Below are 12701 nucleotides of genomic sequence, written 5' to 3'. Positions count from 1 at the left end.
GGCTGGTCTATCTCAAAGATTATATCGGCTGACAAATCGGAGACGGACTACCACAATCCCAAACTTATAAGTACCGGAGGTTTACTAATCAATGAACCCTCGAAACTCACTTTCATTTATGACAAAATCAACTACAACTTATAAAACGGATCATATTTACATAAGATCATAAAAATATGAATACTATTGTCAAAAGAACCGTTAGTAAAATGTCAAAGTGAACATAGTTTAAGTGTACTATTAGTAAAACGCTAAATTGTACACCGTTCAACTATACGATTTACGGTTGAACACAGTTCAGAACTTTAGTACTAATAAAATGTGAACTATAAACTAAACTCAGTTCTGGCATGTAATGGCTGATGAATGGCTTTACATTTCAGGCCTTCCCGCCGTTAACATCAATAACTAGACGATCTGTCGTCATGGCACAAAGGCAAGTGCCAATGCACAAAAAGAAAATACCATAACAAAATATCGAAACCGGATCCGCGAGAGGCTTTCCGACATGTCGTCAGTGTAATCCGGGCCAGACCCAAGAACAAAGCCACCGCCACCATTAGAGCCAGTGGTCCACATGCCCAAATTGTTGTCCCTACTGCCGACGCCGAGTGGACCGGCGTGCCAGGTGAGCTGGTCGATTAGGGCGGCGGACTTGGGCTCGACGCTGTAAGCCTTCTCGTACTTGACTTCGAGGCCTTGGCCGGAAGTGACGAAGAAGGCGCCGTTGACGAGGATGTCGCCGTCAGAGCGCCAATTCCAGCCGCGCCACTCGGACTCGGCGGTCTCTACACGCTTGGTTACCTCCTTGGCGTTGCGGTCGTATGGGGCGGTGTAGCGGTTGCCTTGGCTGTTGATTGTGGGGTTCCCGCTGCCGCCGATTGCGTACATTTCCCATTGGGTGAAGTCGTTGTTGACCACGTGGATGTAGCCTCGCCGGCACCGTGGCATCCTTTGCACAAGCTTCTCGCCGAAGTGGTTGAATGCTATTGTTACCTTGAGTTGGATCATAGAATTTAGTGTTAATTTGAAAAAAAAAGGGAGAACAAGTAAAAAGGGAGGGGGAATTCACCTGCATTCCGGAGTCCGGCGAGTAGCTGTCACTGTGACCTAGTAACATAACCTCATCGTGATGCGAGAAATAATTGTTTGAAATCGTGATTCCGGTGGAGCCCATCACCGCATCAATCAGCCCATCCTTGCAATGCGAGAGCGAACAATGGTCAATCCATATGTCCTTAGACCCGAAGATCGAGATCCCGTCGCCGTCCGATTTCGTACGGTATCCGTAATGCGTCGGACTTGATCGGACCATGGTGTTCCCTGTAGAACCACGGCCAGGGACGAGTTTCAGATCGATGTATTTCGTCCAATATTAAGGTTAATAGGGACTTTTCGAATTTTCGATTTCGTTACCTGATGGATAACAATGGTGGATGTGGATATTGTGGATAATGACGTTACTTATGTATTGCAAGGTGATGCAACCGCCGCCGACGATATGGACGTTGGCGCCGCGGCCGTCTAGGGTTTTGTAGCTGTTAAAGATGAGTTCCTGTGAGAGTTTGATGAGCATATTGGCGGGGAAGACGATCCAGAGAGGCTGTGGCTGTATAACGGCGTATCGTAATGTCCCGGGCTCTGGATTGACTGGATCATCGTCGGAGTCATCTGTGACGACGTAGAACTCACCGTTCTTCCCTCCTGAAGCGTACTGGCCAAATCCTATGGCGCAATCGGCGAGGCGTTGGCGGTTGTTTGGCCAATTTGAATCGCATTTCCAGCAGTCGTCGATGGGGTTTCCGGTGTAGCAGGAAGAAGATTCGTCGTTCTCTGAGTTTTGGATCAGTCGCCTTCTTGTTATGGAATCATTCACTTTCCTACGACAGGTAAGAATTTCCTTTCAGATTTCTAGAAATTCATTGAACTTAGCGTTAAAACCTTCAAAACTGAAAATGATTTGAAGGAAGTATAGACGAAGAATGCAGGAAATAAGAACATAGTGATTTTCAGTGCTAGCCAGAAAACAGAGTAGCCAGGAACTGTAGTGAAAGAACAGTGCATGAATCTAACGAAGAACATAGTGATTATACAGTGTTTTTCTAGAAAAAAAAGCATGAATCTAACGAAGAACAGTGCATGTTGATCAAAATAAGAAACGAAAAGCAAAATCTGAGTGGAAATGGACTTTTCAAATTGAAAAAAAGAATCCACAAACAGAGCAACCAAGAACATACTAACAAAAATTGAAGAATGGTCAAGAAAAAAGAGCAATCAAGAACATACTAGCAGAAAGAACTGCATCTAAACTTGATTTTTGTACATCTAGTGCAAGAAATCATACAAAAAGATGCATAAAAATCTTGAAATGGGACAATAAAGTCCAGAAACTCAACAATGTGGTAAGAACATGGTGATTTGAAAACAACATTCTTGAATCTGAAATGGAAAAATGATGGACCTGTGAACTTCTTGAGCAACCAGTTCAGGGCTCGGATGCTGGCCGGGGAGACTGAGGTTGAGAGCGGTGCATGGCGGCGAGAGGGAGTGTAGCAGCAAAGCTAGCAGCACAGTACAGATTGCAGCCACCATTTTGGAGAACAAAAAATGTAAGCTCTCTTTCTCTCACTCTCTCTGCAATTGTGTTAGAACTGTCAACTGTTCTTCATTTTTTTGCCTTCCATGTTACCCTCAAAAGCATTCTGAATTCTCATCCTCCTGTGCTATATAATCATTTTCATGGACTTTTGGGATTCAGTTAGAGAGAGAAAGGGGGGAGAGAGAATCTTCGGTTCTCGAGGAGGAAAGTTGTATCCAATTTACTTCTGGACGAAATAAGTTTATTTCAGGTTCTTGATCTTCTATCTTCTAGTCGAAATTATAATATCTTAAACCTTTAAACTAGACTTAGGAAAAGTTCTTGATTCTCTATCTTTGAGTCGAGATTATGATATCTTAAACCTTTAAACTAGGCTTATGAAGGGTTCTTGATCCCCTATCTTTTAGTCGAGATTATGATATCTTAAACCTTTAAACTAGGCTTATGAAGGGTTCTTGATCCCCTATCTTTTAGTCAAGATTATGATATCTTAAACGTTTAAACTATGCTTATGAAGGGTTCTTGATCCTCTATCTCTTAGTCGAGATTATGATATCTTAAACCTTTAAACTAGGCTTATGAAGGGTTCTTGATACCCTATCTTTTAGTCAAGATTATGATATCTTAAACCTTTAAACTAAGCTTATGAAGGGTTCTTGATCAACTATCTTTTAGTCGAGATTATAATATCTTAAACCCTTAAACGATGCTTAGTGTATAGCATCATTAAGAAGAAACCTCCTCCGAAACAAGTTTATCTTATTATTTTGTTACTCTGTTAGTGTCTTATAACAAAACATCCTAAACTTATAGGTATTACCCACAAAATTTCTGCCTTTTTTTCCCCATTGAAATAAAGATAATGAAAACGAAAACAGAGGTGGCCGAAGATGATTGGTCTGCATAAATAACAAAACATATTTAGTTTAGATTTGGGAATGGGATAATAATTGTGGTGAGTAAAGTAGGTAATGTGAAGAGAAAAGCGCTTTCTTTTTGACTATGGGACTGCATCATTGAAGATTGGCTACCTGCTGTTCCCTATTCTGTTCCCCTCAGTTTACATTTTTGTAACAAAACATCCCAATTGGTCAGGTGGAAAAGGGATGTTCTTCACCCTTTCCTTCGTAACTTAACGGTAGGCAATGAGCATTTCTACTATAGGCCACTCGAGCTTTGCATTTCAAGTTCGTCAATTACTAGATACGTGAGCGAGTTCTCGGTTTTTATTGTTTAGGGTTTTGGTTCACTTCTACGCTTTCTAATATAGCGTTGAAAGATATCTGCTAATTCTCATTTTGTTCAACTTTTCTAGGCCTCATGAATGAGAATTTGATCTCATTCTTTGAGCCACCAAAAAAGCAAGCTATTACAACGAGTAGCTGAAAAAGGGAAGTCATGCTCTCGGTGGGATTGAAGAGCTTGTACAAGTTATTAATGATCAGTACTTATGTATAAATTTATAAAGAAACTTCCTTGAATTTTTATTTATTTATTTAATTTCTGTTAGTTTTTATAAATTTGATAATTATTTTTTTATAAAATTTATTTTACCCTTTGTTTGATTTTTTATGGTTAATCCTGTAAAATTAAACTGATAATTATCTTTTACGTGCATACATATAAATACAATTTTTTTTTTCATAAATGGTTTTTATTTATTTATTTAACCGAGTGGTAAATAGTAAGTAATCCACCATTTCCGGCGTATAACAAGGCACGAGCGGTCAAAAATGGAACGCGCGCACCATTCCACAGCATTATTCTTCCTTTTTTTTAAGACATCGGGCCCTTTAAGGGAGTTTTAACCCACGTCATGGAAATTTTAGGGCCGTTTTAGGTAAAAAATTGGTATATAAATGAATTGAGCGGAAACGTAAGTTACTGTTTATACTAATAAGTTGATTTTTCTTTTTTGGTGGCTCGATCAAAAAGACTTTAAATTTAAGTATACTTTATTTGAAGTAATTTGATGTCAAGTGCTTTATAATTGTCAGAGATTTAATATTAGAAATAGTTTGAATTTTAATTCATAATAGTTATTATAATTTTTAAAATTTTATGGACTGAATTTTAATTTTTTTTTTTAAATGATAAGTATCAAATTTGTAATTTAATATAATTAACTTTAGGTCAAGGATATTAACTTTCAATTTGAGTGTTTTAAAATAATTAAAAATGTTTTTAATTTTTTTTTAATATATTCAAAATTTCTAGAAAATAAAACATTTATTTATTTTAGTTACGTTTTAATAATTTTTTTATTCACAGCATTATTCTTTATTGCAACAAGCAATTCAATCGTTTATTTCCGCGCGTTGTTTTTAAATGTTCCTGATATAAAATCTCCATGGGAGAATGAAACGAGCGGGAAGCAAAATCACTGTTCAATATCCACTGAACTCCGAAATCTGAAGCGCCATTATCGGCTCTGCGAAGCTTTCGTTACTGAAACAGGAGTTGATAGTTGAGACGCTGCTAGGATTCTTTCCATGCCGGACTCTTTCCCTTCTTACGTTGACATTCAGAACGTTCTTGTTGACGGGGAGCAGTATGAGGTTGAAGATAGTGACGACGGGGAAGAGGAAGAGGAAGATGACGATGAAGAAACTGATGATGGTGAAGAGACAGTCGAAGGACATGCGGAAGAGAATGCTGATAATGTAATTGAGGCGCAATCGCCCAGGGCTTCTCAAACGGGTCCTTCGAGATCTGGTCAAGCTAGGGTTTCGTTTTGGGTTGAGGAAGAGGAAGACAAGCGGAGAAGGACCGAGGGTGGAGAAGGGAGTTCTTCAAATGGCGTTGGAAGTGTGGAGATTTCACAAGGGAATGAGTGGAATCGGAATGAAATTGACGGATTGTTTTGCCCTATTTGCATGGAGGCATGGACCAATTACGGTGAGCATCATATTTGGTACGTGCAACTAATCTTTTTTCCTCTCTCGCTCGCTTTCTCTTTTTTTCTATATGTAAATATTTTGTTTGGATCTTTTATGCGTGTGATAGGTTTTTATTTTCACGCATTATGTAACTTATCAATTTTTATAATGAAAACTTGTCACTTTTAGAGAGAAAAAGAAAAAAAAAAAAAAAAACAAAACAAGTGTGATTGATGGCTAATTTCTCAGTTCCATTTTCCACTTTTGTTGATGACGGTTTATAAGATCTTTTCCATGGGGCTATATAATTAATTGTTCATGAAATTTTGTAGCTAGTTCAGATTTGAACTTGCTCAATTGCCTACACTTTAGAGCTGTCCTGTTCTCCTTCTTTCCCCACCCTTCTTCTTCTTCTTCTTCTCAAAAACAAGAAAATTATCCTTGTAGGACATAATTTCAAGTGCTTCATCATGTATATAAAACTCTACTTTGAATAGTTTGATTTGATGATTTAAGGGCATGTATTATTTTCAGAAATGTATATATGTGGTCTCTCTTAATCAGGCCTTTTATTTTCGCAAGTCTTAGATAGTCAGGGGCAGAGCCAATGAATTAACAAATGAACTAGATCATTATCCATTTTAATGGGCCTTGAAGTCATAGTTCGTCCGAGGAAATCAATAATAAAAATAAAATAATAATTAAATTCCTAAAGTCATCTAACTATCTCATGTTACTGCAGCTGTCTTCCTTGTGGGCATCTATATGGCATGTCTTGTATCAATAGATGGCTGCAACAACGTAGAAAGGCAGGGAAGGTATCTGTCCACACAATGATTTAAGTCATGGATTTGGACAAAATTATGAATAGTGTACTAGAAAATTAATCTTTACCCCCTCCCACCAAAAAAAAAAAAGTGTCCACAGTGCAATAGGAAGTGTTCAATGAAGGATGTTAGGAAACTTTTTGCATCACGAATTGTTGCTGCTGATGAAGAATCTCAAAAGGTTTTTCTAAACTCTATGGTTTTAATATGTGCCTTTAAGTTTTAAGGAGGAAGCTAATCTTGATAAGGATTCTGCTTGTTTTACAGAGAATTCAGTCCCTTGAAGCTACTTGTGCCTCTCTTGAGACGAAGGTCGGTAGAACCCATCACTTCTTTAAAGTAACTAAATATAAGTTATCTTCTAAATTTGCAGCCTTTTTTTTTTAAATAAAAAATGAAGTCAATTAGAACTGAAAAAAAAATGATAACTTCTCTCAATAATCTCTTACAAACCCTCTAATTTTTTTTAGAAGTTTCACTATCTTATTATTGATAGTATTAAATAAATTATTACATTTTCCTATTGTGTGCCTCTAAGAAAAACTCATTTTCTATTGTGCTTTACTTTGCCTCACTTTCATGAACACTAATCTTAACATATGATGACGTATCTCTTATGTGTGTTCCTTATGGCTTTCAAGCCCTTATATATACTTTCCATTTGGTTTCATTCTTGATCTTTAAACAGTGATGTATCATTCGTATTTGTTTGCTATGGTCTTCAATGTGTAGAATGCCAATTGGTGTAAAAAAGAAGTTGAATGGAAAAAGAAAGAAACAGACTTGCAGTCAAAAGTTCATGAACTTACCGAGGTACATTTTTAATTGCAAAGTTCCGTACAATTAACTCCTCTTCATGGGTTGGTTGGCTTGTTAAGTATCTTAGTGTTGATCTGTCATGGCACCTGCTACATGTTGAGGTGCACTTAGGTTGCGTCCACTTTTATCCTTCTCCGTAGTCTCTCCCTTAAAATTTTTTGTTGGGTTTGGTGTATGCCTCCTTTTATAATGATTTTGACCATTTGCTATTGTGATGCCGTTTTTAAATCGTTTACCAATGTGCTATCTTATGCATCTTGTATCAAACTGTTTTCATCGAGTTGTATTTTCAACTTTCAATTTATTTCACCTAGCTTGCGTAGGTGACTATTTTTGTGGTTTTTTATGCACTTCCATGCTATGAACAATTATGAGATATGCCAACTCAATGATCAAACCATAAACAAAATGCCCCAAGTTTTGGTTTCCAAAGGCCATCATGCCATTGTTTGAATTTACACATTCGAATAGGAGGTTCAAGTCTCTTGGGATACATCAAATAGTCGATTACTTTTGGAACTGCATTTCCACCTTTACGTGTCAAGAACTATGCAACATGCATTTCCATATGCTTTTTTCCTTGTTCTACTGTGCATCCTCACCGATGTCATCTCAATCCTTGGATGCTTGGTTCCCATATGGATATTTTTGAGTCTAGCAATGTACCCATACATCTGTGTTAACCAAGAATTTCCTGGCTCGTCTAGAAATTCTGTCTTTATAATTGGTTAACCAATTAACTTACAAAAACCAATTTGGTTGGTCCTGTTCTTGCTTTGTTGGTTCTTGGGTAAGTCTCTTGCTCGGAAGTGATCCAAAATTCTTAGGAGTGGAGTAGGTGGGGAGCAAATTTCTTAAGTTTTGAGATGAGCAAACTTCCAGCTGCAAACAAAATTACATTATGAGTTCTGAATGAAACCAATAAAATTTTTGGTTTTAAACCAGTTTTGTTTTATGTTTGAGTTTTTTTTAAGCTGTATTATTAAGTAATTAATATCTAATTTTTTACAGAGGACAAATTATTTGGAGCATTTATTAGAAGATACAAAGAGAAAACATGAAGTAGCCCATCTTGATTGCATCTTTGAGGGGAAATCTGTATCCGGTACTTGCAAAGTTTAGTTAGAGACATCTTCATTCTAGAATTTTTGTTGCTTTAATTGCATCATGTCCACCTGGAACTCTAAACTCATGATTTTATTGTGATGTTTTTTCATTCCCATGTCTTTTGAAATTAAATCTGTAATAATGATGAGGATGGCGTCTTATCCTTTGATATATTTTTCAGATCATAACTTTGGCTTAAGGTTTAGTGGACAGGTCTCTTCTTGCGGTTTTATATTAGAGGTATTCTATTGGGAATTCTCAATTTTCTTTTTAGTTTCTACATGCTGTATTTTTTTTTTTGTACGATTTCAAGGAAATATTATGTTTCTTGTTTTTTAAAATAATAAAGAAGGCTACAGCTGTGATGACTTCATCTTCATTCATGCAATGCCAGTTTATTTTCTGAACTTAAATTTTTATTAATTCTTGAAGTATGAAATGTGATTGAATGGAGTTGGAAAATATTATTATTTTTCAAATTGCACGTGGAACTATTTTCTTTTACTAAGAGATAGTTTTTGAAGACAGAAATCTTATTGAAGGAAGTCATTCTCTTTTTAGGTGGGCAAATAAAAATTGTTTTGTGAAGTTTACCAACTTTGCTTATTTGAAGTTTACGGATTAAGTTGTTATTTCAACATTCATATTCTAAGAAAGAATTTTAGTCAACAACTGAATGACTTTAAGATTTTGGAAGATAGCTGGTGCATAATTGGAGTGGAGACTAAAATTTATTTAATTCTAATGAGATTTTTCTTTTTAATACATGCTATCTGGAAAGTTTATTGAATCGTCCATTTCCTTTTAAAAGATGTTCACTCATAATCCTGACATCACAGTTTGGTAATTTAGAAAGAGCTGCTGGTGGATGGTGCTCGTTCAATTGATGTAGATTCCTCCAATCAAGTTGTTTTGGTTGCAAGAAGGCAGTCCGGGTTTGGTGGAACACATGTAATTACTAAGGTATGACTTCTGATTTCTTTTCATGAACTCAACTTTTGTAGGCATTTTAGTATTGAAACCAATGTTCTGTTTCTTTTGGTAAATATAACTTCTTCAGATAAGCTTAATGTCTCCATATGAAAGGGAAGATATAAGAATTCCTTTTTGTACTAATGCCGTAAAGGACTTGCACATATCTCCGGCTGCCAGAAAACTTGTGCTTTATTCTTCGTTAGGGAAGAAATTAGCTGTTCTCAGGTAAATCAGGTGCTATATTTTTGAAATTGAATATATGGTTCTTTATTCATATTTTTTTTCCTCCAAGGCTTACCTACTCTATCAAATCATTGCAGTATGGAAAGCAACAATATCATCCTTGACTATGATTTACCAGTAACGTTCCCATTCTCTTACCTATTTTATTGTGTTAAAAACTATGAATTAGCTTATTTTTTTTAGAAGTTCCAATATATCAGTTTCTCAATTTCTATAAAGGAGAAAAATATTACAACGGAGAACAACCCAAAAGCTTACCTATAAGAATGGATTGTAGATGAAGAATAAGTCCTAGAATCTTTAGTAAGAGTACACCAAAAATACAGATTATTTTATTATTATTATTACTGCATAAGCTTACTTAGGCACATACGGGAATTTAAGATTATATGCGAATATAATTCTTGGCCCTTTTGGATGTTCCTACTTGTTATACTGTTTAAATGTTTGTAATGTCCACTCACACAATTTTTAATTTTACATTTAGAGAGTCTGGTTTTGGTATGTGAATTAAATGGAAGTTTTTTATTTTTGCAATTCATTTCAGGGTTTATAAATGAAAAAACATGACTTTAAGAATGTTGCTTGGTCGTGTTCATGGGATCTTTGTTATATTATGTCTCTGTTTCTGTTTGGTTTTAATTCTATAATATAGTCCATATCAAGCTCTTAAGTCTCACCTCAATCTCTTCGTTGTATTTTAAACTTTTATCGAGTCTGATCTTGGTATCATACTTAAAAGCGTATGTTACTGTTTGTGGTGATGTGAATTAAAAGGACACTTTTTGCAATTGATTTTAGGATTTATACATGAAACAGCCCAATTCGTGGGACATCGGCCCTCTTGTAAAAAGAAAAAAAGAAGAAGAGAGAAACAGCACAATTATAAGGATGTTGCTTGGTCATGTTCATGGGATCTATGTTTGATTTTAAGTCTGTAATATAGTGTTATAGTCTATATGAAGTGTTTAAGTCTCACTATGTTTTGTTTAAATCAATGCTTATATCTTCAGGATGCTGCTTGGTCGTGTTCATGGGATCAGAATAGTTCACACTATGTTTATGCTGGATTAAAGGTCAGTCCAAACATTCCTAGACAATTATGAAGCTTTCATTGAGCTTACGATGGGTTATTAAAAAAATTTCCCCCCTTTCAGAATGGTTCGCTCATGATGTTTGATATGCGCCAAACTGTGGGTCCCTTGAAAACCTTACGAGGCATAACGAGCAATCCAGTCCATACAATACATTCTCTTTCAAATAATTTAACTCTTTCTAATGATGTTAAATCTGTTCTGTCTGCTTCTGCATATGGCGTATGCCAATGGAACTTCGATGCCTCAGAAGAAGGGTAAGCTGATGTGCTATGAATCCATGCTCTGTGCTTACAGTGCTAGAGAGTTCTCTAGTGATAGTGTGCTTACTTGCCCTTGCAGTTTTCTTTTTATGTTGCTTCTTTGTTGATCGGTAGAACTGAAATATTTGCTTCATTTTTCACCATGCTTTATAACATAATGTTTGAAGTAACCATATCATAAAAGGTTATTACAAGTCTAGTTCTTGAACTTTAAGATCCTTGTTTATTTGGTCCTTAACTCCAAAAAATGTCTAATAGGACACTTTTTAAAATTCAAGGACTAACTTGTAATTTAACCTAATTATCGTGTCATTTACTATTGCATTTATGGTATGTTGGATATCTTCTCATATCTTACTTGAGCCATTCTTTATTCATCAATTCCTTTCATGGACATTTAAAAAAAAAAAAAAAATCAATTCCTTACATGGAAATGTAATGCAACACTATCCTATATAAACTGTCTTTGCTATTAGTACCACCTTAATTCCTAGGGGGGAAAGAGGGAAGGCTGTTTACTAGTTTGAAGGCCATTTTTAACCTGTCATAAAATTATCACGTCCCTTACTATACCACATGTTCTAATATTTTCTACAATTGTGCCACACTTTGAAGGCCATTTTTAGTTCCAGAAACAAATCAAGGAGTTTGTACATCTCTGGCCTATTGCTCGAGCCGAGACGAAATTGTTGCTTCATATCGTCCCAAAGTTGGAATGCCAAGTGAGATACCTTATTCTCAGATTTCACCTTCTCCTTCCCACACTGCTGGGCATAGAGTTGATGGGTGCCACATGGCATTCAAGAAAGAAGAAAATTTCCAAAAATTTTCAAAGTTGGGTTCTGCACGTGCCAATATAGATGCAATACGCCTGCCGAAATCTACTATCATAGACTTACAAGACTGCAGTAGTTTGTTTGTATTCGGAGATGCAGTAATGAACGAATTGATCCTGCAGGAACTGCCTTCTTTTAGGTCTTTTCAGCATCTTAAAGTACATAAGCATCCTGTTCGTGACGTTAAATATTCGTATGGCTTCGGTAGAGGATTGCTTAGCTGTTTAAGTGATGATACTCTGCAACTTTTATGCACCAAAGGCTCATGAATCAGTAAGTTGAATTTATGGTTTAGCTTTTTTCATCCGATATGGTTTATATGCTATACTGTCATCAAGATTATATGCTTCCGAGTTTCGGTTAGATGCCCTCTTTTTTCTTCCTTTTTGAGATTCATCTGAATTCTTCTTGCTGTGGCTGAACTGTGATTTTGGCTTTAAAGAGAGCTTGGAACTTGTGAGGAGGCTTGATCATCTGTTAGGTTTAATGCATACATTTGGGCATAATTTCCAAAGATTTTTGTTAGTACCCCCCAAGCTTTGTTGTCCTAGATTTGTCTAGTTTGTTTATTGGTTCTTTTGAGTAGGCTGCTGACCTTTTTTTTTAGTTCGATCGTCACCTTTAGCAGTTCAACTTTTTAAAGTACTAACTCTCCTTTTGTGTCATTGAACGTAGGTTCTTATTTTACTCGGACTCGTTCTAAGTCGAGACAGGTAACTGATAAAAGAGTTTGACAATCAGGCGTTGAAGACGTAGACGTAGACGTAGACGAAGACGAAGACGTATTTAATTCATAATTTGGGCTCTGCAACACTCCAAAAGCACAAAAATCATTGATCCAAATTCAAAATAATCCCACCAAAAGTGGATTTTCTCCAAAACTTGCAAGTGACAGTTTGAACGGCATCTCTTTAGCTTCTTTACCTTCAAATGGTGACATCCGACGAACAATTATTCTCTTTTGGGCGAAGAATAACATTGGCAGCTGCAGGGACAGAGTTAAGATCCTCATATTGGAACCTGCTGTTGTGATTTGTGAAGGTATCCAATTGCTTTAAC

At 36.3% G+C, this 12701-nt stretch overlaps 2 protein-coding genes and 1 long non-coding RNA gene across 6 annotated transcripts; 2 read left to right on the top strand and 1 right to left on the bottom strand.

Annotated features, from left to right (window-relative positions):
* Positions 1–214: 214 nt before the first annotated feature.
* LOC111463214 (probable pectate lyase 12) lies at positions 215–2621 on the bottom strand. Its single transcript, XM_023107076.1, has 4 exons — positions 2462–2621; positions 1417–1880; positions 1073–1323; positions 215–996 (listed from the first exon to the last, which is right to left on the bottom strand). The coding sequence occupies exons 1-4, from the start codon at positions 2590–2592 to the stop codon at positions 424–426; spliced, it is 1419 nt and encodes a 472-aa protein (XP_022962844.1). The 5' UTR covers positions 2593–2621; the 3' UTR covers positions 215–423.
* Positions 1763–4082, top strand: LOC111463221. 2 transcript variants are annotated; one of them, XR_002713841.1, is made up of 3 exons: positions 1763–1889; positions 2485–2609; positions 3915–4082. It is a non-coding gene; the product is annotated as an uncharacterized LOC111463221 (long non-coding RNA). The 2 variants fall into 2 exon arrangements; XR_002713842.1 differs by lacking the exon at positions 3915–4082 and having other exon boundaries at positions 2485–2697.
* Positions 4083–4939: 857 nt separating this feature from the next.
* On the top strand, positions 4940–12485 carry LOC111463210 (E3 ubiquitin-protein ligase RFWD3). 3 transcript variants are annotated; one of them, XM_023107070.1, is made up of 14 exons: positions 4940–5513; positions 6221–6296; positions 6397–6486; positions 6573–6617; positions 7038–7118; positions 8136–8229; positions 8413–8471; positions 9084–9194; positions 9358–9431; positions 9527–9566; positions 10463–10525; positions 10607–10800; positions 11422–11915; positions 12318–12485. In XM_023107070.1, the coding sequence occupies exons 1-13, from the start codon at positions 5092–5094 to the stop codon at positions 11909–11911; spliced, it is 1839 nt and encodes a 612-aa protein (XP_022962838.1). In that variant the 5' UTR covers positions 4940–5091; the 3' UTR covers positions 11912–11915; positions 12318–12485. The 3 variants fall into 3 exon arrangements, with proteins under 3 accessions (XP_022962838.1, XP_022962839.1, XP_022962837.1); XM_023107071.1 differs by having other exon boundaries at positions 9292–9431; positions 11765–11915; XM_023107069.1 differs by having other exon boundaries at positions 9292–9431.
* The last annotated feature ends 216 nt before the right edge of the window (positions 12486–12701 follow it).

Source organism: Cucurbita moschata, unplaced genomic scaffold, assembly GCF_002738365.1.
Source record: "Cucurbita moschata cultivar Rifu unplaced genomic scaffold, Cmos_1.0 Cmo_Scf00028, whole genome shotgun sequence".
NCBI classification, from domain to species: Eukaryota; Viridiplantae; Streptophyta; class Magnoliopsida; order Cucurbitales; family Cucurbitaceae; genus Cucurbita; species Cucurbita moschata.
Note: the sequence above shows the minus strand (reverse complement) of the source record. Positions and strands in the feature narration are given on the sequence as shown.

What these genes read in the sequence shown, in the direction of transcription:
- LOC111463214 (XM_023107076.1), bottom strand. Translation starts at nt 2,592, where the DNA reads ATGGTGGCTGCAATCTGTACTGTGCTGCTAGCTTTGCTGCTACACTCC. An exon ending in CCACCATTGTTATCCATCAG is followed by an intron (nt 1,324 to 1,416) that starts GTAACGAAATCG and finishes GTGGTTCTACAG; the next exon opens with GGAACACCATGGTCCGATCA. An exon ending in CGCCGGACTCCGGAATGCAG is followed by an intron (nt 997 to 1,072) that starts GTGAATTCCCCC and finishes ATCCAACTCAAG; the next exon opens with GTAACAATAGCATTCAACCA.
- LOC111463210 (XM_023107069.1), top strand. Translation starts at nt 5,092, where the DNA reads ATGCCGGACTCTTTCCCTTCTTACGTTGACATTCAGAACGTTCTTGTT. An exon ending in AAGTTCATGAACTTACCGAG is followed by an intron (nt 7,119 to 8,135) that starts GTACATTTTTAA and finishes AATTTTTTACAG; the next exon opens with AGGACAAATTATTTGGAGCA. An exon ending in TCCTTGACTATGATTTACCA is followed by an intron (nt 9,567 to 10,462) that starts GTAACGTTCCCA and finishes TTATATCTTCAG; the next exon opens with GATGCTGCTTGGTCGTGTTC.